The 24,378-nt window shown below is 33.3% G+C and overlaps 4 protein-coding genes across 5 annotated transcripts; all 4 read left to right on the plus strand.

Moving 5' to 3' along the window:
- Positions 1–895: 895 nt before the first annotated feature.
- On the plus strand, positions 896–4,849 carry LOC105796336 (uncharacterized). Its single transcript, XM_012625999.2, has 8 exons — positions 896–1,271; positions 1,731–1,880; positions 1,975–2,109; positions 2,418–2,483; positions 3,015–3,065; positions 3,161–3,268; positions 3,898–3,982; positions 4,529–4,849. The coding sequence occupies exons 1-8, from the start codon at positions 1,074–1,076 to the stop codon at positions 4,696–4,698; spliced, it is 963 nt and encodes a 320-aa protein (XP_012481453.1). The 5' UTR covers positions 896–1,073; the 3' UTR covers positions 4,699–4,849.
- A 1,414-nt stretch (positions 4,850–6,263) lies between these two features.
- On the plus strand, positions 6,264–16,390 carry LOC105796340 (probable phosphoinositide phosphatase SAC9). The gene is made up of 13 exons (XM_012626001.2): positions 6,264–6,527; positions 6,613–7,211; positions 7,516–7,645; positions 8,312–9,528; positions 10,044–10,151; positions 10,274–10,444; positions 10,645–10,881; positions 11,004–11,405; positions 12,521–13,339; positions 13,455–13,652; positions 14,344–14,799; positions 14,883–15,113; positions 16,022–16,390. Exons 1-13 carry the CDS (start codon positions 6,515–6,517, stop codon positions 16,292–16,294), a joined length of 4,854 nt encoding a protein of 1,617 aa, XP_012481455.1. The 5' UTR covers positions 6,264–6,514; the 3' UTR covers positions 16,295–16,390.
- Positions 16,391–17,860: 1,470 nt separating this feature from the next.
- On the plus strand, positions 17,861–20,732 carry LOC105796347 (60S ribosomal protein L5). 2 transcript variants are annotated; one of them, XM_012626012.2, is made up of 9 exons: positions 17,861–17,937; positions 18,262–18,331; positions 18,470–18,561; positions 19,074–19,200; positions 19,281–19,360; positions 19,441–19,557; positions 19,898–20,032; positions 20,126–20,295; positions 20,400–20,732. In XM_012626012.2, the coding sequence occupies exons 1-9, from the start codon at positions 17,935–17,937 to the stop codon at positions 20,503–20,505; spliced, it is 900 nt and encodes a 299-aa protein (XP_012481466.1). In that variant the 5' UTR covers positions 17,861–17,934; the 3' UTR covers positions 20,506–20,732. The 2 variants fall into 2 exon arrangements, with proteins under 2 accessions (XP_012481466.1, XP_052483812.1); XM_052627852.1 differs by lacking the exons at positions 17,861–17,937; positions 18,262–18,331; positions 18,470–18,561 and adding an exon at positions 18,900–18,918.
- A 1,608-nt stretch (positions 20,733–22,340) lies between these two features.
- Positions 22,341–24,243, plus strand: LOC128039686 (putative F-box/LRR-repeat protein At3g49150). The gene is made up of 3 exons (XM_052627847.1): positions 22,341–23,541; positions 23,619–23,747; positions 23,909–24,243. Exons 1-3 carry the CDS (start codon positions 22,621–22,623, stop codon positions 24,161–24,163), a joined length of 1,305 nt encoding a protein of 434 aa, XP_052483807.1. The 5' UTR covers positions 22,341–22,620; the 3' UTR covers positions 24,164–24,243.
- The last annotated feature ends 135 nt before the right edge of the window (positions 24,244–24,378 follow it).

The raw sequence follows: 24,378 nt of genomic DNA on the forward strand, positions 1-24,378 counted from the left end.
GAACAGTGAACTCCACACAATAATAATTTTAGCAACTCAATGACTTAAATAATATTTTAAGTATAATTTTGTAACTTTTTGAAGTTGAGTGACTAAAACGTAATTTACTAATAATTTAGTGACCTTTGTGTAGTTTACCCTAAAATAATATAAACCTAATTCTAATCTTACCATCATCGCTGTTTTTACATTAATCGCAGGTAAACGCACCGCCAATCCAAAGTCACCCTTAGAATCTTAATGGCATGACACGTGTAAAGCCAATTTACTGTTTGCCGTTTGGTATCATGGTTTTCAAAATTGAATTAATAAAATCGATTGCTTTGATGTAACATATATAAAAAATATGATTTGAAAAAGATTTTTAATTGTAAAGGAAAAGAATCATAAAATTTTCAAAAAAATTTTCAAAATTGATTTTTTATTTATTAGAAAAATTAATCTAAATATAGAAAGCTTGTAAAGGAAAAGAATCATACAAAAATTTATAAAAGTCAAAATTTTAAAAGGTTTGACTATCTTTAAAATAATTTAAAAATCATAATTTAAAATATTGTGAAACAAATTAAAAATATTTAAAATATTATAAAACTAATAATAAAAGTAAAAGGTCATATCTTTAAATATTTAAATGTTTTATATTATTAATAATATATTTAATATTTAAAAATAATATAAACCTAATTCTAATATTATTTAATAAATTTTATTATAATAAAAATATAAGTTAATTCAAAATTAATATAAAATATTAAATTAATATATATAATAATTATTTAAATGTTTGTAGTTAACTAGTAATAAGATATCTAAATTATATTCGTATAAGATTTTATCCAAATAAATAAATATATATTATACCAATCGACAAAAAGTATTCATCTTCCTCCCTCCCTCCCTCCCTCCTCTATTTTCTCTTCTTTCTATTCTCAAAACCCTAAATTTGATTTGAATATTGAATATTACTTTTTATTTAGAAGATTTTTAGTTACCTTCGGCTCTACCCCGCCTCTGCATAGCTCTGTTATATTTTGATTTGAGATCCCGATCGAAAATCTTTGTGATCTTCAAAGATGGGAGAAAGAAAAGTACTGAACAAATATTACCCGCCGGACTTCGATCCGTCGAAGCTTCCGAGGGCCCGGCGGCCGAAGAATCAACAGATGAAGGTTCGTATGATGCTTCCGATGAGCATACGTTGTAATACCTGCGGAAACTATATTTATAAAGGCACCAAGTTCAATTCACGCAAAGAAGATGTTATCGGCGAGGTTTGTTTTGAGCTTTCTTTTTACACTTTAGCTTCGGTTTATTTGTTTAGTAATATTAGGTTTTTTTTTTTCATTCTAACTTTAAATTTAGGAAAAAAATACGTAGAAGCAGCAATAATTAGAAGTTATTTTATGCTTTTGTGAGGTTATGTTTGGTTATTATAATGTAATAGTAATTAAAATCATGTTAATTGGTTGAAAGATGAGCAAACAATTATAATGCAATACTAATTGTAAACAATGTACTAATTGTAAACTCATTGTTATATATGAAAGTAAAATCTTGCATTTTATTGTAAAAAGGAACTTTCACATGCCTTGTACTATACTCACACTTAGTCCAAATAACGTAGTTAAATGCTGTAGTTAGTACACAACTTTCAGGTTTTCACTTCTCTCTAATTAATGATTGAGAGCTTAATGTTTTAGTGCATTTAGTTACTTTTCTCTTATTTGCAGACATATTTGGGAATCCAAATATTTAGGTTTTATTTCAAATGCACCAAGTGCTCTGCGGAGATGACGATAAAGACTGATCCACAAAATTCAGATTATGTTGTTGAATCGGGTGCAACAAGAAATTTTGAACCTTGGCGTGCTGAAGATGAGGTGAGAGCTTTGTGTATCAAGCTAAATGTAGCTACAGTTCTTTTAACATTGCTGGATATGTATAATAATATTCTTTCATCTTTCCTTTTGTTAGGAAGCGGAGAAAGAGAAACAGAAAAGGGAATCTGAAGAAATGGGGGATGCGATGAAATCTTTGGAGAACAGAACGTTGGATTCAAAAAGAGAGATGGATATCCTTGCTGCGCTTGATGAAATGAAGTCTATGAAGGTAGCTAAACACTTAAACCAACTTTTGTTTAACATGCAGGAGATAACTGCAACATTACTGTCATAAAAAGAAAATAAAGCTTTTACCTTGTTTTTGATTGTTGTGGATGTCAAATGAACCAGGTTTTTGAGTCTTTTATTTTTAGAATCTGAAGCTAGGAAGAGCACATGTTGAGTTTCGATTGATAAGACCAAAATAATCTGTGTTAACGGGTCTACCGTTAGACATTTGTCTATCAAAATGGGAATAGGTACAATATTCTTTTCTCTGATGCTAATGGTAGTCTATCTTACTATCTTATATTGCAGTCCAGACATGCCACGGTGAGCGTAGATTCAATGCTGGAGGCCTTGCAACGCACTGCCGCAGAAAAGGTAAGATACTTCTACTTATTTCTTAATAGCTTAAGCGGCTTCTTTGAATAGAAATCTCATGATTGTGTTTTGTTTGTATTCTATTTGAAAATTTCCAATTTCTTCTAAATCAAAGGTGCATCTTTGGTTGCAATTGCGAATCCTGATGGAATTTATGGTTTCGCTGAGAACACTTTTATGCTGCATTTCTGTAATTATGCATAATCCTAGAAAATAGGGTAAAAAGTTGAATTTGCTTTCTATGGATAAATCTTTCCCCTGAAATATGCCAACTTAATTTTATCATATCAGGTGTTATTAAGATAGTCTTCTTGAATTATGCTTAATGAACGGAATTTCTCTTAAATCTGAACTCTGATATTAGAATATTTATGAATGCTTGCATTATTTACCTTAATACTTGATGTGAGAGGGAGATGAGTACAGTTACATACAAGTGTGGATTGAAGTGATAAGTAGTAATCACGTTGCTTAGCATGCTTATATTTCTTCTCTTTTGTGATTCTGACTACAAGGTTATAATGCTAACAGGAAAAGAAAATAGAAGAAGAAGACGAAGCCCTCATTAAATCGATTTTCCAGGTTAGAATCGGTGTATTGCTTTTAGTATCACCAGTTGTGATTGCTCCTTGTTCTAGGCGGGCATGTTTCTAATATTGGTGTCATCTTTAATGCAGAAGCCAAAGGAATTTGTTCGAAGGATTTCAGATGATGTTTTCGACGATGATGAGGATCTGACCCGTTTATTGAGTGGCAATAGTGAAACCTCAAATGATGGCTTAAAGGTATATGGTGTGAATTTAGTTAACAAACACATCCTATACTCATGGTCAAAACTTCTTTTAAATGCATACAAGTTTTAAGTAAATTATCTATATTTAAGGCAATTTTTATTTAACACCCAAATTGATTACTGACCTTTAGTAATAGTTTTCATGTAATATTGAAGATAGAACAAGATATTCTAAGGTGGGTAAAGGGTTAACAATATTGCATAGACTAAGAGGGTCAAGTGTTAGATATGTTTAATGTTTCACTATACGTGAAGGGACAAGATCCAAAATACGATGTTTACTTTGAGTTGTTGAAATCAGCAACTATAGGAGCAATTGAGAGTCGGTTTAATATAGAGGAAACCATATGGAGGAAACCAAGCTGTCGGAATGAATTATTATATCATGAAAAGATGGATGTGCTTGAACTTTCAGTTTTAGTTTCAAAATGGAATAGGCTTGTTCTAGAATATACCATTGGGTAGTCAGTTTGACCTGCATCAATGCAAAGCTTCGCATAACGATTTATGTTTGTAGAACTGGGATTTGCTGTATTTTTCCTTTTTTTTACCTCAACTGTTGAAAATAAAATTGCCACTATTGAATCCGTGAACTCATGCTTTGGTGTGTATGGTTTGCAGAGGAGAAAGGTGTCGGAAGAATCTTCAAGTAACCCTACAGATGCTTTAACAAAAGCTAGTTTGCCTGATGATTCCAGCAGTAAAGGTATTTGCAGTATTCATCACCAATTCATTTCTTTTCATAGATTCCATGACACCAAAATGGTAAAGAAACCTAAACATTTTATTAATGTTTTTAGAATCAGACTGGTGTTCGAACTGGTCAGGTAATTGGTTTTTGGGTCTAGCCAGTCTGATTAAAAATCATTAAAAATTCAAAAATAAACAAATACAGTTCAACTGGCTTTTAGCTGGTTCAACCGGTCCGCACTAGTTACCAGTCTAACTGGTTCGAAACCGTTCTCTGGACCAGTGCCCTGGTCAATTCAAATATCACTGCATTTTATTTAAAACGATACCCTGCTAAAATACGTTAGCACCAGGCTTCACTGCTTCATTAGTGCTTTCTGTCAATCTTGCTATCCACCTACCGCCTGCTATCACGCACCATAGTATGTATCTGTAAGGATTCGAAGATCCTTGAAATAAAATTTTGGAAATGATTGACTGGCTAATGTTTTAACTTGTTTGAATTGGTATATATTGATTTTGTATTGCAAATATGATAATGAACGTATGTATTCAATAACAGAAGGTTCAAGTGGCTCGGGGAGTCGTCAAGTTAAAGCTCCATTCATGTCGTCGGTGAAAATCTCGGTTGTGAAGAAGAAACCAGAGAAGAAAGAAGAAAAAGTGGGTAATGACACAAGCACTGGTCTCCTATCCTTGTGCGAAAGCTATGGTGAAAGTGATGATGATTAGTGCTACTTTATTTTAGTCAATATTATTGTAATTTTAAAACCTGATTTTCCATTTCCGAGTACTCTATATTTTTCTACTACTTACCAAACATGGAAACAGAACAATGATTTGAGCATTTGAAGAAGATATAAAACAAAATGAAATTTCGAAAGATTACAAATCTAAATATAGTAAGCTTGTAAAGGAAAAGAATAATAAAATATTATTAATATAATGATAATTTTAGCTCTTATTGTTTATATTGGTTGTTATTTTGATTTTTATTCTTTTGAGAGCTAAATTTTGGTCATTAATTATTAAAAGAGTTAAATTGTCATTTTATTTAAAATATTGATTAAAATTGTTTTTAACAATGTTGGTGTGATAAATTGCCTAATAGTATATTTATATTTCATATTCAAGATATTATTTTATATACCATATAGACAAATAATTTAAAATAAAAATTTATATAGAGTTCATAAAAATTCAAAAAAGAACTTAAAATACGCGTAGATTGTCATGTAAGTTATATTTAAAATTTGTGATGCTTTATTCTGTATTTCCATTAAAAATAATAATTCGACTTTTTGGAAGATTAATGATCAAATTGTCTCTTTTCAAAAGATTGAAGGCTAAATTTAACTATAAAAGAAAAGAGTAATGATCAAATTGACCAAAAATGTAAACGTTATGCTAATTTTATCATTAGGCAAAAATAAAATGATAATTTATGTTGTCGGTTTACTTTTTAAAATTTGAAATTTCAATCCTAATCTAAATAATAACATTAAATTTACTTGGTTGAATTTTATTATTAGACTTGCATTGTGTGAAAAGTTATAAATTTAATTCATATTTTCAATTGAATTATTTTTATTTCTATACTTTTCAAATTTTCAAAAATTTAATCTTGACTTAAATAATATTTATTAAATTTTTATGCATAATAATAAATAATAATAATAATTTGACGTGACATTTCATTTATAATAATACGTTTGTTGTATCAAAATTTAAAAATAAAATTTAATGAATTCAACAATTATTGTTTCATTGAGACCGAAATTTTAAAACTCAAAATGTATAGAGGGTTAAAATGGACTTAACTAAAATATAAAACAAAATCTATAATTTACATATAATGTAAGGATTAATAACATAATTTAAACCAAATAAAAATTGGTTAAATACATGGCCATATATCATTGGATAAGACTCGTGCATACGACCGTAGAGAATCTTTAATCCTTTTTTGGTTACTGTTTAAACATTTCTCCGGCATTTTTTGATTTTCCCCGCGCTTTTTTCTCTGCGATGCTGGATGCTCTAACTTTCCGCTAAGTTCATCTTTTACTTTTCAAATTTAATTTTATATTTCATTAATTATGAGAAGTAATTTTATTGCATAATTTTTATTTTCAATGCATTCTTTGAATTGAGATTGTTATAGAAGAACATGAATCAAGCGGTCTTAGTTTTAGCTCAAGTATTTCCTTGTTTCTTAATCTCACTTTTTTTCGTGTTTTTTTTTTTTGGCATGCTTTTGATGTTAGGAATGAGAAATTCTGAATCTTGTGATCTTGATTTAGTGAATTTATTTATTCTTTATATTTAATCAATTTATTGATCGTTGTAATTGATTTTGCATTTTGATGGATTTATTGGTTATTTGACAGAGTTCCACAATTTGTTCACGTAAGAAACTGACTTTTTCCTTTTTTATAATTTGTGGCTTAGTGTGTTTTTGAACAGGCTATTGAATTTCTCCTTTATGGATACTAAAAATTGTGGATTTTCAGGAAGTTTTAAGCTAGTAGTTTCATTTTAAGAGCGCATGGAATCACCAGGTGATAACATTTATGTATTTATTGCGCTGATTTAATCGTGTTTTTAGTGATTGGTTTAGTTGATTGTGTTTATTTTTACTTGTAGTCGGTGGTTCAAGAAACACATCAATTGTTGTGGTTGGGGTGGATCCTGGTGAAGTTTATATTGTTGTTAGCTTGTCTACTAGGATTGACACTCAGGTGATTTATGTTGATCCAACAACTGGGGTGCTTCGTTATCATGGGAAATTTGGTTTAGATGTTTTTAAGTCAGAGAAAAAAGCTTTAGATTATCTTACCAATGGATCACCCTGGTTATGTAAGAGTAAAATCCATGCCAAGGCAATATTGGGCTATGCTGCTTTGGGAAGTTATGGGTTACTTCTTGTTGCTACAAGATTAGCTGATACCATTCCCTCTTTGCCTGGTGGGGGATGTGCGTCTACAGTCATAGAGTCTCAATGGATCAAAATACCACTTCATAATCCTCAACCCCAGGGTAGAGGGGAAGTAAAGAATATACAAGAATTGACTGAGCTAGACATTGATGGGAAGCACTACTTTAGTGAGACAAGAGATCTTACTCGACCTTTTCCAAGTCGGATGCCTGTGCTTAGTCCTGATAATGAATTTGTTTGGAATGGATGGCTTTCAATGCCTTTTAAAAACACTGGGTTGAAGCAGCACTGTGTTATTCTTCTACAGGTTTTGCTTCATACTCGGTATCTTTATTTTAATGCTAGTTTGCTTGCTTCTTTTGTTTTCTTAAGAAGTTACAATCTTATGACTATGTCCTAAAATCCTTTTAAAGTTTTTTTCTCATCTCTAGTTGTTTACACTCCCCTTTTAGTCCTTGTAGCCTGTGTTTGGATAGTCTAACTTGTCTTTTCTTACATTTTCTGCCTAATCTACTACTTTAATAATGGTTTATCATTGTTTACGACACAATGCTATGATGTATTAGATTTACTTGATATTTTGATACTTCTTACTTTATATTAATGTATAGGGTTTTGCAGAAAGTCGAAGTTTTGTTAGTTCAGGTCAGGCAGGTGTTGTGGCTCTCATAGCTCGTCGAAGCAGGCTGCATCCTGGTACTCGATACTTGGCTAGGGGCATAAATTCATGTTTCAGCACAGGTAAGATAATCTGTCTTAAAACAGACCCATTCTCTTAGAACCTTTCCAGTTGTTGGTTATCATGAGGAATTTTTTTTTTCTTTTATACAAATAGTTAGCTATGGTTAATCAACGCATTCTCTTATTGTAACTATTTTCTTTTTCCTTTTCGGTCAGCTTTTTGTATTTCAAACTAGGAGGAGATTGACAATAGCTTACAGTGCATAGCTATATTGTTTCTTTGGGTTACAATGATGATTAGTTATCCACATAAGTAGCATGCATGAGAAGTGGCATGGCACCTTTTGTTAGAGCTTCATTTGTAAATGTTTTCAGCTTTATGCAACATAACTGGTTTTGGAATCTCTTAATGACAATACCCCTGATCTATGTAAGCTATTTTGAGCAACTGGAATGGAAACAAAAAAATGAGTTCAAGATGTGTATAACCTGAAGGTAAACCTTCTTTTCTAGTGTCTCCATCCGACTGCATCTCGTATCACTCAGGATTTGTATTGTATGTCATGTCATGTCATGTCATGTCATGTAGATCTAAGTTTCTTTATTTTTGTTTAAATTAACTTGTTTTTCATTTCATTTTGCATTGTTAACTTTATCATAAATTTTCATCACAGTTTGGTATTGCATGTTTTACTTGTAACTTATCAAGAATGTTCATATTCATAGGGAATGAAGTAGAGTGTGAACAACTTGTATGGGTGCCTAAAAGGACTGATCAGAGTGTACCTTTTAACACATTCACTTGGCGACGGGGCACAATTCCGATCTGGTGGGGTGCAGAACTAAAGATCACTGCTGCTGAAGCAGAAATATATGTTTCAGATCGGCATCCTTATAAAGGAAGTCTACAGTATTATCAAAGATTAAGTAAACGATATGATACTCGTACCTTAGATGGTGATACTGGGGAAAATCAGAGCAAAAATGCTTTCGTTCCAATTGCATGTATCAACTTGCTTCGAAATGGTGAAGGAAAGTCTGAACGCATTTTAGTTCAGCATTTTGAGGAATCATTGAACCATATTAAATCCACTGGCAAACTTCCTTGTACCCGAATTCATTTGATGAATTATGATTGGCATGCTCGGATAAAGTTACAAGGTGAACAACAAACAATTGAAGAATTATGGAAACTTTTAAAGGCGCCCACACTGGCTATAGGCATTTCTGAAGGTGATTATCTGCCATCGCGACAGCACCTTAAGGATTGCAGAGGTGAAATCATCTACAATGATGACTTTGAAGGGGCTTTCTGCTTAAGATACCATCAAAATGGCGTGTTTCGTTTCAATTGTGCAGATTCTTTGGATAGAACCAATGCTGCTAGTTACTTCGGGTCACTGCAAGTGTTTGTGGAGCAGTGTCAGCGACTACAGTTATCTCTTGATAATGATTTGGCAAATGGATACCAGTCAGTTAAGAACTATGATGGCTATACTGCACCACTCCCACGTGGTTGGGAGAAACGATCTGATGCAACAACAGGGAAAACTTACTATATTGATCACAATACGAGGGCCACAACGTGGAATCATCCATGTCCAGATAAACCATGGAAGAGATTTGAAATGACATTTGACAAGTTCAAGAGATCAACAATTCTATCACCTGTATCTCAGCTAGCAGATCTTTTCCTGCTTGCTGGTGATATCCATGCAATACTATATACAGGTTCCAAAGCCATGCATAGCCATATTCTAAATATATTCAATGAAGAAGCAGGAAAATTCAAGCAGTTTTCTGCTGCACAAAATATGAAAATCACTCTTCAAAGGAGATATAAAAACGCAGTTGTGGATAGTTCACGTCAAAAGCAGTTAGAGATGTTCCTTGGAATAAGGCTTTTCAAGCATCTTCCATCCGTTCCAATTCAACCTTTGCAAGTAGGTAATTCTAGTGCATGTCTGGATTTTCAGGTTATTGTTACAATCTGACCATGATGATAGTCCTGTGCTGTCCTGAGATTGCAGTACATGTTTGGTTTTTCTTTTACTTCATATGCCTCTTCTTTATTATATATTTAGCTTGACCTTATATAGGTAAAAGGAATTTTTCAAAAAAATTGAAAATGGCCTTGGATACTAAACTCTATTGCTGAAACCAAACTCATTGCTACCTTGTCAGCTACTTTTGGCGCTAATTGGTTATATGAAGACAATAAGCCAATATGTTAGTACATGGATTTAGTATTCGGAGTTACCTTGTGCGTTCTTTTAACTTGGAATATTAGTTTTAACTTATTAGAGATTTTGATTTTGTTTTTAAGTGTACATTTTGTTTAATCATGAAGGGTTTTTGTTCTTGTCTAAAAACAATTTTCGATTTGGAAAGAAAGTCACAGGTGATTTTGCTGTTTATTTGTATCAGCCCGCATTACTTATCATGCTGCTCATCACAGGTACTTTCTCGTCCATCTGGTTTCTTTCTTAAGCCAATCAGAGGCATGTTTGAAACCTCTAATGGTGGAGATAGTCTGCTGAGTTTCAAGAAAAAGGATCTAATCTGGGTACTTACAGTTCCCTCTTCATCATCTAGGAAAATTCCATGCAACTTAGCAATTGTTATTTGCAGGGAGATATGCCCTTCTTTATTGTGTTGTTTTTATTCTATATTGGAATGCATTTGCAGGTTTGCCCTGAAGGCGTTGATGTTGTTGAAGTTTTTATCTATCTTTGTGAACCCTGCCATGTCTGTCAGCTGCTACTCACAGTTTCACATGGTGCAGATGATTCAACATATCCTTCAACTGTCGATGTGAGAACAGGGCGCAGCCTAGATGGGCTTAAACTGGTTGTCGAGGTTTGTACACTTATATTGTTGCCCTCTGCGAATTGCCCAGTTTACTTTGGCTTATCATATTGTAGCTTAAAGTGTCTACCTTGAAATTTATATAAACTACTCTAAAGTTCCCTCCCCTAAAATAGCATGGTTTTTTTCATACTTTCTGATTTATTTGAATTCAACTAGTGTTCTAATCTTATTTTTGACTGTGTTGCCAGGGGGCTTTCATACCCCAGTGTGGAAATGGGACAAATCTTTTGATTCCCTTAACAGGCCCAATTAGTGCAGATGACATGACTGTCACTGGAGCTGGTGCATACCTTCCCAATGAAGATACATCTTTATCATTATTGTATGATTTTGAGGAATTAGAGGGAGATTTGGACTTTCTTACCCGTATAGTGGCACTTACATTTTATCCTGCTGCTTCTGGAAGTCCTATAACTCTTGGTGAGGTAACAATAGTCCTCAGAAATGTGTTGCTTGATGTACTTAATGTCTATTGTTCTAAGTTTGCATCTCATTGTGGAATTATAATAAACGTGTGCCTGCTGGACTGTGTGGCATCTGCATGTAGGTAGAAATCCTTGGAGTTTCTCTCCCCTGGAATGAAGTGTTTGCTAATGAAGGGCGTGGGGCCAAACTAACTGAGCTTGCAACGAAATATCAAAAGGAAACCAATCCTTCTTTGTCTGGTTCTGACACAAACCCATTTTCTAGCACTAGTATATCCAATGAAGCTGTCCCAGCATCAGCAAAGCAGGGTGCTGCCTATAAAGGGTTTGACCTCTTAACTCCTGCTGACCTGTCCTCTGAACCTGTTTCTTATCCAGTTACAGATCTCGACCAAGCTTTTGTTGGTGGCTGTCATGTTCCTGAAACAGATTGTAAATCCTCTACATCCCAGGATAGTAAGCCTCAAGAGAATGGTTCCGAGAAGTACTTAAATTGCCTAAAATCCCTTGCTGGGCCAAATATGGTATGTGACTACTTGTTGCTTGTATGGTTCCTTGACCTCATATGTTTCCTATGAAACACTAAATTGGTCCTCACTGAGTCAACTGAGTGCTACTTATGGTTCCTTCTTGTCTCCATTTACTTTTTTTCACCTTTGATCATTCCTGTTTCTTGATGAAGTGATTGCTCTTGTGTATTAATGGGTTTATAGATGAATATTTATATATATTCAACATCCTATATCACAAATAGAAGATAAATAAGAATTGGTCATGGAAAGCACATGATGGGATAACATTCCCATAGTTATCATATCTGTATTGAAGGTCATCTCTGATTATAGATTTGCTCAATGGTTTGTTGTTTCAATTTATATGCACGCACATGAGGGAGTGTGAGGATATAGAGCTTTGAATTTTTGTTCTCTGAATCCTCTTACATTTTTTACTTGGAATGATCTCTACTCCATTATTTGATGTTACTTTGCTATTTTGGCTGATCATCTCTTTTCCCCATCCAAACAGTCTTTTGCTGATGAAAAATACTTTTAACCAAAAATACTGTAAAATGATCAGTAGTTAAACTTGAAAATAATCCCTTAAGCAAGAATTAGTCTCTAATGTGAAAGATCTGCTCAATTGAAATTTCCACTGTATCTCCTCGTCATCAACTCTGCAAGAGATGTGCTGAGTTTTTCTTTTTTCCTGTTTTGGTCACAGTCATTTTTAGCTTTTCCTTTCTGCAATTAGCAATGAGCTCCCTGTTTGTTTGAAGCATAACCCAACTAGCACAAAAAATGAGATAAATTCCTAGGAACATTGCTGTGAGGCTAAAGATGATATATCTAGGGGCTTCAGTTCCCTGCTTATCTCAATAGCAGTATCTCTTCTAAATTAAGGTTCAAAATGTTATGAATATTCCACCTCTTCCTCTTTTGGATTTCATTGTACCACATTGCTTTCAACGTTTTCAGTGCTGCATGATCTGAATGCATGTATTTCTTTTTATCTTGAGGATTAAATAATGCATATTATAATCATTTGGATCACTTAAGATAGACGAATATACAATTTTTAGGTGCCAATTGTCGACCTGATTGAATATAAAACTTGCCATTCAATTTATCCAATTTTGCAGGAAAGAAACTTACACTTCCTTGAAGCAATGAAATTGGAAATTGAACGTCTCCAGCTTAATCTTTCTGCAGCTGAAAGAGATAGAGCTTTGTTGTCTATTGGAACAGATCAGGCTAGCGTAAATCCAAATATTTTGCTTGATGAATCATACATGGGCAGATTATACAGGGTTGCAAATATCCTTGCATTGCTTGGACAAAATGCTCTTGAGGACAAGACGATTGGTTCTATTGGTCTTGGGAAGATCAAGTATAATGTTATAGATTTCTGGAACATTAGTAGAATAGGCGAGAGCTGTTCTCGTAGGATGTGTGAAGTGCGTGTTAAGACTAAGGCAACCATATCTTCATCCTTGATGGTGTCATATAAAGAAGGCTCGGAGTCTGTTTTCATGTGTTCTCAATGTAAGAGAAAGGCTTGTCGAGTTTGTTGTGCGGGGGGAGGAGCCCTTCTTCTGCAAAATTATATCCGGGAAGAAACAAACTGTAATGGCTTGTTAAGTCATAGTAGCCAAGTTGATCGTACAGCAAATCATTCAGTGATACTGGACACTGCTATTTGCAAGAAGTGCTGTCATAAGATAATTCTTGATGCATTGGCCTTGGACTATGTTAGGGTGTTGATTAGCTCACGAAGAAGAGCCCGTGCCTATAGTGCAGCCAATATGGCTTTGGATGAGGTAATGGGATCCTCATTCCTGGATGGCCTTCCTGACAGAAGTCATCCCTATCGTAATCAGCAAGGTGTTAAAGTTTTGGAACAATTACTTTCTGGGGAGAAATCACTTGCTGAGTTCCCATTCGCCAGCTTTCTACACCCGGTATAACCTTGGCTTCTACTTTGATATGTTTGTTCATTGTTTTACTATTGATGTGATGTCTGGATAAGTTGTAGGTTGCTTCATGCTTGGTCTAACCACTTCCAGAAAACTGTAGGTTGAGACAGCTAAAGATTCAGCACCGTTTTTGTCGTTACTCACTCCACTGGATTCTGGATCATGGCATTCATATTGGAAGGCTCCCCTTAATACTACCTCTGTTGATTTTGTTATTGTGCTTGACACACTTTCGGATGTCAAAGGAGTCATATTGATTGTAAGTCCATGTGGTTATTCTGAAGCTGATGCTCCCATGGTAAGTGTAACTCTTCCTTCTATACTTCTATCTTGTTAAAGGCTAAGGTCTAGTAGTATCCTATCCATAATAAACCCTTTTTTGTGCATGTATCATTCTTAAAAGCAACTTGAAATTAATATCTATGATCAAATGTTGAACTTTGGTTGCCGTCTTAAGTTAGTATCTTTTCTCTCTTATGTTTTACTGTGGAAATGTTGAGCTTTAGTTACAGTACATGAACAAGGAATCTATTTGTTTTTGTTATAGTACATATGAAATGAGCTACAATAGGAATATAGGATAAACCCTCTCCAAGGCCATTAATCCCCATTCCCCTCTTTAATATCCTATCCAAAGACCTCTAATTGAGAAATGAATTTGATATTGCTATCATGGCTTAGAATGATTCTTGGATATGCTTTCTTTAAGCTGTTTTCATTCTCAAATATTAAATTCTAAATCATTTTTGCCCTAAAATTTTCTTATAAAAGAATGCAAGATAGTAATTTAGTAACACATTTGTATATTCATGTTGTGTTCGTGCTATAGAGGTTGATGCTTTTATGCTCAGTCATTCCCTGTCATTTCTTTTTGTTCTGTTTAAACGTGCGTTGATCTTGTTTCATTGCTCAATGTGTCATACACCTTGAGTTTCTTTTCCTCTTGTCTAGCGATTGATTTTGGTTCAATTTCTCCTATTATTCCATAGGTGCAAATCAGGGTTAGCAAGAAACTTGAGAGGGAAGAAAGGTCCTTTATAGGAAAATGGGATGTCCAGTCTCTGATCAGCTCTTCACCGGAATTTTACGGACCTGAAAAGTCCGGTAGAGACAATAAGCTGCCTCGGCATATAAAATTTCCTTTCACAAATCCTGTTAGATGCCGCATTGTTCAAATAACACTAAGCCTTCCCCTTCAGCGGCCTGGTTCAAGCTCCGTGAATTTTGATAAAGACATTAATCTCTTGTCTCTAGATGATACTCCCTTTCCTCAAGAAACTCGATCTTTCGAAGCAGCAATGCCACGGGATCCATGCCTTCATGCCAAACGAATCGTGATAGTTGGAAGCCCTGCAAACGAAGAGATAGGACTTAGATCATCACAAAGTACTGATCAAATAAATTATATAAACCGGTTGAACCAAACTCCGCAGTTAAGATTCAAGGTAGTAATTGTGCTTTAGTGATCTCTAAGTTCATACTCTCTGTGTGTGTGCATTGCTTTTGTTAATCCTTTGTTCACTTTTAGGTTCCGATTGAGGCTGAGAGGCTAATGTACCATGATCTCGTCTTAGAACAGTATCTGCCTCCTTCTTTACCGTTGCTTGCCGGATTCCAACTGGATGCTTTCAATGCGATAAAGCCTCGAATAACTCATTTACCGTCTTCAGATGCAGATATCTTGGATATATCAATAACAAGCTTAGAGGACAGGCATATCTCTCCAGCTGTTTTATGTATTCAAGTATCTGCAATCCAGGTATCTCTCAAACCTGCCTTTATGGTACTTGTAAATTTTACATGGAAATTGATGAATGGGTGTATGTGTCCGACATGGTATGTTCAATTCTTTTCAAGTTTTTCACGTATTTGGAGAGTATTTGGAGGATTCTATCTCCATACCCCATATCGAGATATATACTAGGCATGGTTTTCCCAACGTAGCTTTATTCTCGTTCTTTTTACTAGAGGAATGCACTTTTTAGTGAAAACCGGACAATGGAAAGATTCCTTGGCAGCTGAATCTAGCAAGTCACAGTAGTTTCAACTTTCCATAAGTCTTGGACTTTGCTAACTCTAACTCTTTGCCCATAGTCAATTTTGAGACAGTAACGGGGCGGGTTGAGTAGCTTTTTGCCCGCCCCAATCGTAATATACCCAACATATCAGACCTAGACTCAACCTGAAACCTGAAATTAAATATTAATTTACCTATTTTGAACTCGTCCCGAAAAAACAAAACTATACCAACTCAGTCCAGTCCAAAAAATCAAAGCTATACTCAACTTCCAGTCATCTCTAATCATAGAGATATAGTTTCATATCATGACTTATGACTGAAATAATACTAATTTAGTCAACTGTGCTTAAGGTCATTGACTGCCCTATTACAAATGTTGCCACATTGACTAACTTGGGAAATTTTCATTGTGAGGATTAACGAAAAAACTATTCGTATTTTCGATTTTAAAAAAAGAATTGCAGATATTAAGATTCAAATTTCAAATTTATTAGATATCATCTTTTAAAGATAGCGATAAAAATACCAATTAAGTTATTTCTCCAAAAATACAATCCACCTATTCACTTGCAATTAGATTCAATCTCAACTTAACCCTGCTTTCATTTGTTTGTCCCTATTTCCTACAACTTACCACATATTTGCAGGAAGGAAAGGGGTCCAAGATGGTACCTATTGCGGAATATAGATTACCAGAGACCAAACCGGGAACACCTATGTTCTTTGATTTCCCTAAACAAATACAAACTCGAAGAATCTGTTTCAAACTCGTCGGAGATGTGTCGGCATTCGCAGACGATACGACGGAGCAGGATGGTTCGGGTTTTAGAGCTCCACCTGCAAGTTTATCTCTATCAAACAAAATCAAACTGTATCACTATTCATATAATCATTACGATACCGGTATGTATCGTTACTAAAATATGTACACGTATTAGATTATATATGTTTGTACTCTATAGTTTGTATGTTAAGTATCGGTTCATATGAATAAGTATCTATTTATATTGGTTAATACAAGAATTTTATTTTTACTAAAATATAATATTTTCAATGGATATAATATATATGTTGGATTTATTTGAAATTTTATGCATATATCAAGTGTACTAAATTTGATCTATACCAACTATGTGAATAGAAAATAAAATTATATAGTAGAATTAGTCATTGGTTGTGAATAAAATCGACTGAGATGAGTGGGTATCAATTAAAGACGGTTGTTTATGTGGAGAGTTTTTGGGTGTCAATTCGAATCTCAATTTTATTAAATTTCATCTTTTAAAAATAGTCGTAAAAACACTAATTAAATTAAATTTTGACTCCTTCAAATATAACCGATCTATATGTATGACATTCGCTCATGCTCACATATCAACTTAACCTTATGAAAATATGCTCAATTTTAAACTTTATTTATAGGACGCTTACTAGAATATTTTTAACCTTATCAAATTAAATCAAGATGTACTGTTATTCGTATAATTAATACGATACCAATTTGTATCAATATTATAAAATAATATATATTTGTATATTAATATTGATCAGATTCAGTATATAAATATGTATTATTAAATTATACATTTTATACATTTACATATAATGATTGTACCATTTATTACAAGCTTTTGACTTTTTTTTTTTTTGTAAATTTTTAAACCAATATCTAATAGCGTAATACATAAGATGTTAAGTTTTAATTTGGCCAAAGAAAAAAAATCAATTTAACTGCTATAAATTTTAAGTATAAAGAGTTTTATTTTATATTTAAAAGCTATGTTGTTTTATATTTATTTTATAAATTTTGATTAATTCTAAATAAATATAACTTAATTAAATAATTGCTTGAATCTGATTTAATTTAATATTAAAATAATAAATTGAATTTAAAATACTCCAACAATGGACACAAATAATAAAAATATAAATAATTTAAAATAAATATGACTTGAATCAAAATAACTTAAACTTAAAACTCGAGTAGATTTAGAAATATAAAATGATTTAAACAATTTAAACCCAAATCAGTATAAAATTTATATGAATCCAAATGTAAAGGGATCAAAATTTAAATTGATTTAAACATAAAAATAATTTAAAAATTGTAAAGCTCGAAATGATTTGACTCGAAATAAATCACAATTGTTAATGATAAATTTTTTTGTGTTAAAATTGTTCATGATTGGGTCGAGTTGAAACTCTATTACAAAAATATTTTTAAGCCTAAACCCGAGCCGAGTCGAGCCCAATCTAAAACCTTGTCACTTGAACCACCCTTGAAAATAAAAAGAAAAAAATTAAAAGTACTTAATTATGCCCCTAAAATTGCAAAAAGAAAATCGTTATTCAAGCCCAGCCCAAAGTGGATCGGATCAAATGGGCCAGTCCGGGCCACTGGCACGAAAGCAGGTCTGCTCTACCCATCATCATGGGCCTTCATCTTTAGGGTTTTAAAGTTCTAAACTTCGCCTTATATACGCTTCTCTTCTCTTCTCCCTCTCTTTCTCCGTTAGCCGTCTCTTCCTCCTTCACTTTCAGATCATCAAAACCTTCAACAATGGTAACATCAATTTCCCTTTTTAACTGAAAAAATGATTCTTTTTTATGAAGTGTTTTAAGCTGAGTTCATATTTCTTCTTTTTAAACGATCTTAAAACAGTTTGAATGTAGTGAAATCTCATGGATTTTTTTATGTATTTGATCATTTTCCAATCTGGGACTTTTTCAATCTTCCAATATTCACTTCATAATTTGCTTATTAATGGACTTTATCTTCTGGCTATTACATTACAGTCATTTTATTCAAAAAGTTCAAACCTTTTTGGTTTCTATTTCTTTGATAAAAACTCTAACAACAGTGGATGTTTCTCTTTGTTGATTGTAGGCCTTTGTTAAGGCTCAAAAAACCAAAGCTTACTTTAAGCGTTTTCAGGTTCCATTCAAGAGAAGGAGAGGTATTAAGTTCATATTTTTTGTGATTATTTTGTGTTCAATTTTTTCTTAGAAATGGTATTGAATTTTGGAATGTTGAATTTTTTAGTCCTTTGAATGCCCTTATAATGTTAATGATTTATTGAATTTATTATGTGTAGAGGGAAAGACTGATTACAGGGCTAGGATTCGCTTAACCAATCAAGACAAGAACAAATACAACACGCCTAAATACCGATTCGTTGTTCGATTTGTATCCGAAAATCTGCTTGTTCTAATGATATGTTTCACTGATTTTATTATGTATAGAGAGTACATAATGTAGCCTTTGAAATTGATATGTATTGACTGGACCGGTTAGTTGGACCAGTTGGATTGAGAACTGGCTGGGGTACTGGTCTGGGAAGATGTATTAGATTGGTTGACCTAGGAACTCGTACGGACTGGTTGAATTGGAATTTTTTTAATGATTTATTTAATAGAACTGGTTAAACCAGCAAACAGTGGCCTGACCAGTTTGAGTACCAGTCCGATTTTGAAAATTTTGGGCAAAAGCTTACTAGTTCAAACAGTTGCATTAGGTTCTCTAAACTGATTCGTTGTTCGATTTGTATCTGAAAATTTTATGTTGTCTGAGCATAGCTCGATAAGTAATTTAATTATGCAACCGTTGCTGACATGGATCACCATGTCTTTGTTGGGTTCAATTTTCTAGTTTGTAACTTTATTTTGATTTATGTTTCGAACCTTAACCTTTGTGATTAGAGCAACAAAGATATCACTGCACAAATAATTTCTGCTAATATTACTGGTGATATGATTCTTGCCTCGGCTTACTCGCATGAGCTTCCTCGTTATGGACTTGAAGTCGGTCTTACAAACTATGCCGCTGGTAAGCTATTTATTTGACCTGGATTGTGTATCGATAAATCAGTTCTGTTTCTCATATGTTTTTTTCATACATTTGGCCAGCTTATTGCACTGGATTACTTTTGGGGCGCCGTGTCCTTAAGTTGCTTGAAATGGACGATGAATATCAAGGAAATGTGGAGGTATTTTACATATAAGATCTTGCTACCATATTATGGTCTATTTCGTGTAGTTTCTTTATTGAAGGTTTATATATTCCTAGGCTACCGGAGAGGATTTCTCAGTTGAGCCAACTGACACAAGGAGGCCTTTCCGAGCTCTCCTTGATGTAGGACTGATCAGGACAACCACTGGAAACAATGTTTTTGGTGCACTAAAGGTATCATAAAAATTTAATCACAAGTTTATCTGTTTTAGATATAAAGCTGTTGGCTTATAGATGTGATTCAGAGTGATCATTTCATTTCTCTTTTTTGTCGTGAATTGTCCACTTTTGTGATGCAATGGTTGTTAGTTTGTACTGTTTTTCCTTTGAGTTACCCTTTTCTATGTAAGCTTGGATCGAGGTAAGAGACCACTTCATAGCTGAAACATTTATGCGTGCCTTTTAAGCATTTGATTTTCATTTTTGGTCAAGAACTCAATCTAATGTAATCGGTTAGGGCTTTTGATTTACTCGAGTTTTAAACTATCGAGTTAATAGAATTTGCTTTCGTCAGGGAGCTTTGGATGCCGGTTTGGATATTCCTCATAGTGATAAGAGATTTGCCGGGTTCTCCAAGGATGGTAAGCAGCTCGATGCTGAAGTTCACCGCAACTACATTTACGGTGGTCACGTAGCCGCATATATGAGGGTAAAAAAAAGCTATCTGTATATCATTGTTCATCCCATTTCTTTGTCATATATATAGTTTTGTTAGTTAATATAATGTATGTTCGTGTCGTAGATTTTGATGGAAGACGAGCCAGAAAAGTATCAGTCTCACTTCAGCGAGTATATTAAGAGAGGAATCGAAGCAGATAACATTGAGTCCTTGTACAAGAAGGTTCACGCTGCTATCCGTGCAGATCCCTCTGCAAAGAAGTCTGAAAAGGCTCCTCCTAAGCAACACATGAGGTTGGTTTTCATCTGCAACCTGTTTCGTTCAGATGCTACGAAACTCGTACAGCTTGAAATTTCTCCATGCTTTGTTTTACTGGGTTCGTGTTTTCTAATCGCAGGTTCAACTTGAAGAAGCTGACGTACGAGGAAAGGAAAGCTAAGTTGATCGATCGATTACACACCCTTAATGCCGCTGCCGGTGCGGATTCCAAAGATGAGGATTGAACGTAGGATGCTGATTTCGAAAAATACTGAACTTGTTTACCTGCTTTTGTTTTTACTGTTCTATAAAGAACTATTTGAAGTTAATTTCTTTTTTGTTTAGGTTAGCTTATTTACTTCTCAATTTCAATTTTGTTATTAGGAGTTCTGTACTTTTTTTTTTAAACAGTTTCTGAAGGCGACTGAATGATCAGATTCTTGTGAAATGCGAATTCGGTTTTGAGTCAAAATTTTGTAGGGGTTCAGATTTATTTATTTTTGCATTTTTGTGGGTAAAGATTGTAAACTTTATAATCCAATCCATATTTCTTCTCTTATTTGTGAGCAACCAAAATCTGATTAAAAAATTTAAATTTTGAATTAAATAGTTCGAGTTATTTGAGTTAATCAAGTTATTCGGACTAATTCAATAAAATTTAAGTTTTTCGGTTTAACTCGAATATAAATTTTACAATTTGAGTTATCTAAAATTTGAATAAGAAAATGTAAAATTATGTTGTTTTGATAAATGTTTACTTTTTTAAATAAAAATCAGAACCATTAAATCAAAGGGTAAAATTAAGTCGTTTTAATAAATGTTTACTTATAAATTTAAAAATAAATTTATTATATTATTTATATAGTTAAATAATCTTATACTTTGTTTATCAGTTAAATAGTGAGTCTATGTAAACGAAATATTAAGTATAAATAATATGATTCGTTAAGTCGACTCAAAATTTTTTGACTTGATTCGAAAAAAATTCAAAGTGAGTTCGATTGCAAAAATATGATTCGTCAATTCGACTAAGTCGAAAATTTTTAACTCAATCGAATAAACGCAACATTGGGTATAAATAATAATATTCGTTAACTCGACTTGATTTGACTCAAAATTTTTTAATTCGATTCGTAAAAATTCTAATTGAATTCGATTGCTAAAATAAGATTGGTCAACTCGACTAACTCAAAATTTTTTAACTTAGTCAAATATTCACCCCTAATGGTTGAATGTCAAATATGCCACCAACATGTGATTTTATCAATAATTTTAAAAAATATGTATAGAAAAACATTTATATATAGGGTAAATTATATTGAAGGTCATTAAATTGATAAAAAAATATAATTTAAGTTATTGGACTGTTAAATTTTTTATTTCTTTTTACAGTTCAAAATTTTTATGAAACAATTTTAAGTGTTATGAAAGTGTGAATTAAAATTCAAGTAATCTTTTAATACTGACCATCAGAATGATACAGTGATGTGAAGCACAAGCATTGGTGGTGTGAATTCCATGGTCAAATCAGGGGTGTTGATGTCCCATTATCTTCAAACATCAGTTCATTACAGAGAGGCTAAATTTCAGTATTCTAATAGGCTAAATCCCGGAGTTCTCAAATCTTCAATGGCCTGTCTTGAACCAAAGTTAATAACCTGTAACAGGAACAATGGTTATTGAACTATTCAAAATTTTTTTCTACTTATAATAATGTACAAGTCTCCATAGCTTGATATTCTTTTTCTCTCATAGCTTCTTGTGTAATGTACAAATCATAAACTGATTATTGAATTATTCAAAATTTTCATTTAAGTTAGCGATAATTTTATAATTTTTGAAATTAATTGAGCGAAATATAAAATTACTAATCATTTAGTAATATTGGGCGTAATTTACTTTTTCCTTATCTAAATTCAGTAAAACAACAATTTAAATTCCCGTAACTTAACATAAACAAATAAAATTTCATGTAATCTGATAAGATTTAATTTTTTAATGATATATATGTTTTGATCTCATTCGCCAATATGTAATTTGATCTATAGCGTCGGTTTTTACAAATTTAACTATAAATAGAGAGTCTGCGCCGATTTTAACATTTAACCCTAAATTTTTATACATCTAGCCGCTTCTACGAAAGCAAACACCTTTCTCTTCCTTCCTTCTACTTTCACCGCCACCCACGATCGCCGTCAGCGTTCTCAGCTCAGCTTTCCGGACCTCCTCTCTATTCTCAAGTCTCCAAAGTTTGGTCTGAAGCCAAACATAAGCTAGTGAAGCCGAACCACAAAACAAAAGCGAAAAACTCTCCGGTTCCTATCGCTGGCCGTCGGACAGGTCTGTAGTTTTCTTATCTTATGGCGATGTGTGTCGAAGACAGAATTAGTAGTTTTCCGGATTATATTCTTTGTCATATTTTGTCATTCCTACCCATTAAAGAAGCAGTTCGAACCTCTATTATTTCAACCAAGTGGAGATGCCTCTTTTCTTACATTTCTACCATTGAATTTGATCATTGTTTACTGAGTGGTTTGACTGACAGAAATGTTGACAGCTTCAAGAACTTTGTTGATAGGTTATTGAAATTCCCCGATCAAGTAAGTTTAGATTGCTTTAGGCTAAGTGATGGGATTTCTTCATGGAATGATGAAGATCATGATTTTGATGTTTCTGGTTGGATATGTGCTGCACTGTGCCGTGGTGTTAAGGAAATTGATTTGCAATTAGATAATCTTGGGGATGCTCCACCTGTTTTATTCACTTGCCACTCACTGGTGAAACTGACATTGGAAGGAAAAGGGTCTAAGCTTGAGGTCCCACCTGACGCTTGTTTAGGGAATCTGAAGACTTTGTGGCTTGAAAACTGGGTTCTTTTCGGTGATTCCATCAATAGATTAATTTCCAATTGTCATGTCTTAGAAGATTTGGCTTTTACTGACTGTTGTATTGCGAATACAAGTGAGCTTACCATCCAAAGTCCTTCGCTTAAGGAATTGGTTTTAGATTTTTTTTCGGAAGGCGTCGGAGATTTCAATTATGTGCTGGTGATTAATGCTCCAAATCTTGTTTATTTTCGATATTACTCCAAAATAGTTGATGGTTATACTTTGAGCAACATGAACTCCCTAGAAAATGCCGATATTCACATCGATGCGTTTGATTTCGAAGATGATGAAACTACTGCAACTCGACTTTTCAGCGATGATGAAATAAATGCAACTCGTCTTATTCAAGGAATTTGCAATGTTCGGTCTCTAACTTTAGTCATCGATGGAGTGGTTAGTAAACTTAGTATTCATATGTGTTTTTTTTTCCTTTCAACATTATATAATAGCTCAAATTTTCGTGTGTGCAGATTCCCCCAGCAGTTCCATTTCCTATATTTCACAACCTTATTGAATTCAACTTTTATGGGAGAGGAATTTGGCTTGTGGAGTTCCTATATTGTGCTCCTAATCTGAAGACGCTTAAGTTCAGTTTTTCGGTATGAAGTCTTTGTTTAAACATGTGTATTTGTTGCAATTGATGGTTTTAGTGTTAGGTACATCCACAATTACGATAAACTTAAAAGAAATCGAAAGCATGCGAGATCACCTAAATTCATGGTACAAACTAATAACTTTTCTTCTTTTGTCATGAGTTTAGGATGTCCCAGGAACTCGATGGAAGACTTTACTTACAGAAGTTCCTTCTTGTCTGTTATTTCACCTCAAGGAGATTGAGATGCTAATTTCATGCTCTGACAAGCATATGATTAGATATTTCTTGGATAATGCAATGGTTCTGGAAAAGCTCATAATAAGGGTGAGGGATCTGACCGCGACACAAAGAGAGAAAGCCCGCAACAAATTATTGCAGTTATTAAAAAATTCAAAGAAATGTCAATTTGTAATTTTGTAGTACTAAATTATAACAGGGGTTTGGGTTTTTTTTTTTTTTTTGCATTTTTGTGGCTCAAGAAATTTATATTATTATCTCTTATTTGCTAGCAACTTGATTTTATTAAACTTTTTTGGAAAATATGTATATAAAAATAGTTATATTTAGGTAAATTACATACGTCATTAAATTGGTCACTTAACTTAATTAAATTATTTAAAAGTTTTCATTTAAGT

The sequence above is a fragment of the Gossypium raimondii genome, chromosome 3 (assembly GCF_025698545.1).
Source record: "Gossypium raimondii isolate GPD5lz chromosome 3, ASM2569854v1, whole genome shotgun sequence".
In the NCBI taxonomy this organism is placed as follows: domain Eukaryota; kingdom Viridiplantae; phylum Streptophyta; class Magnoliopsida; order Malvales; family Malvaceae; genus Gossypium; species Gossypium raimondii.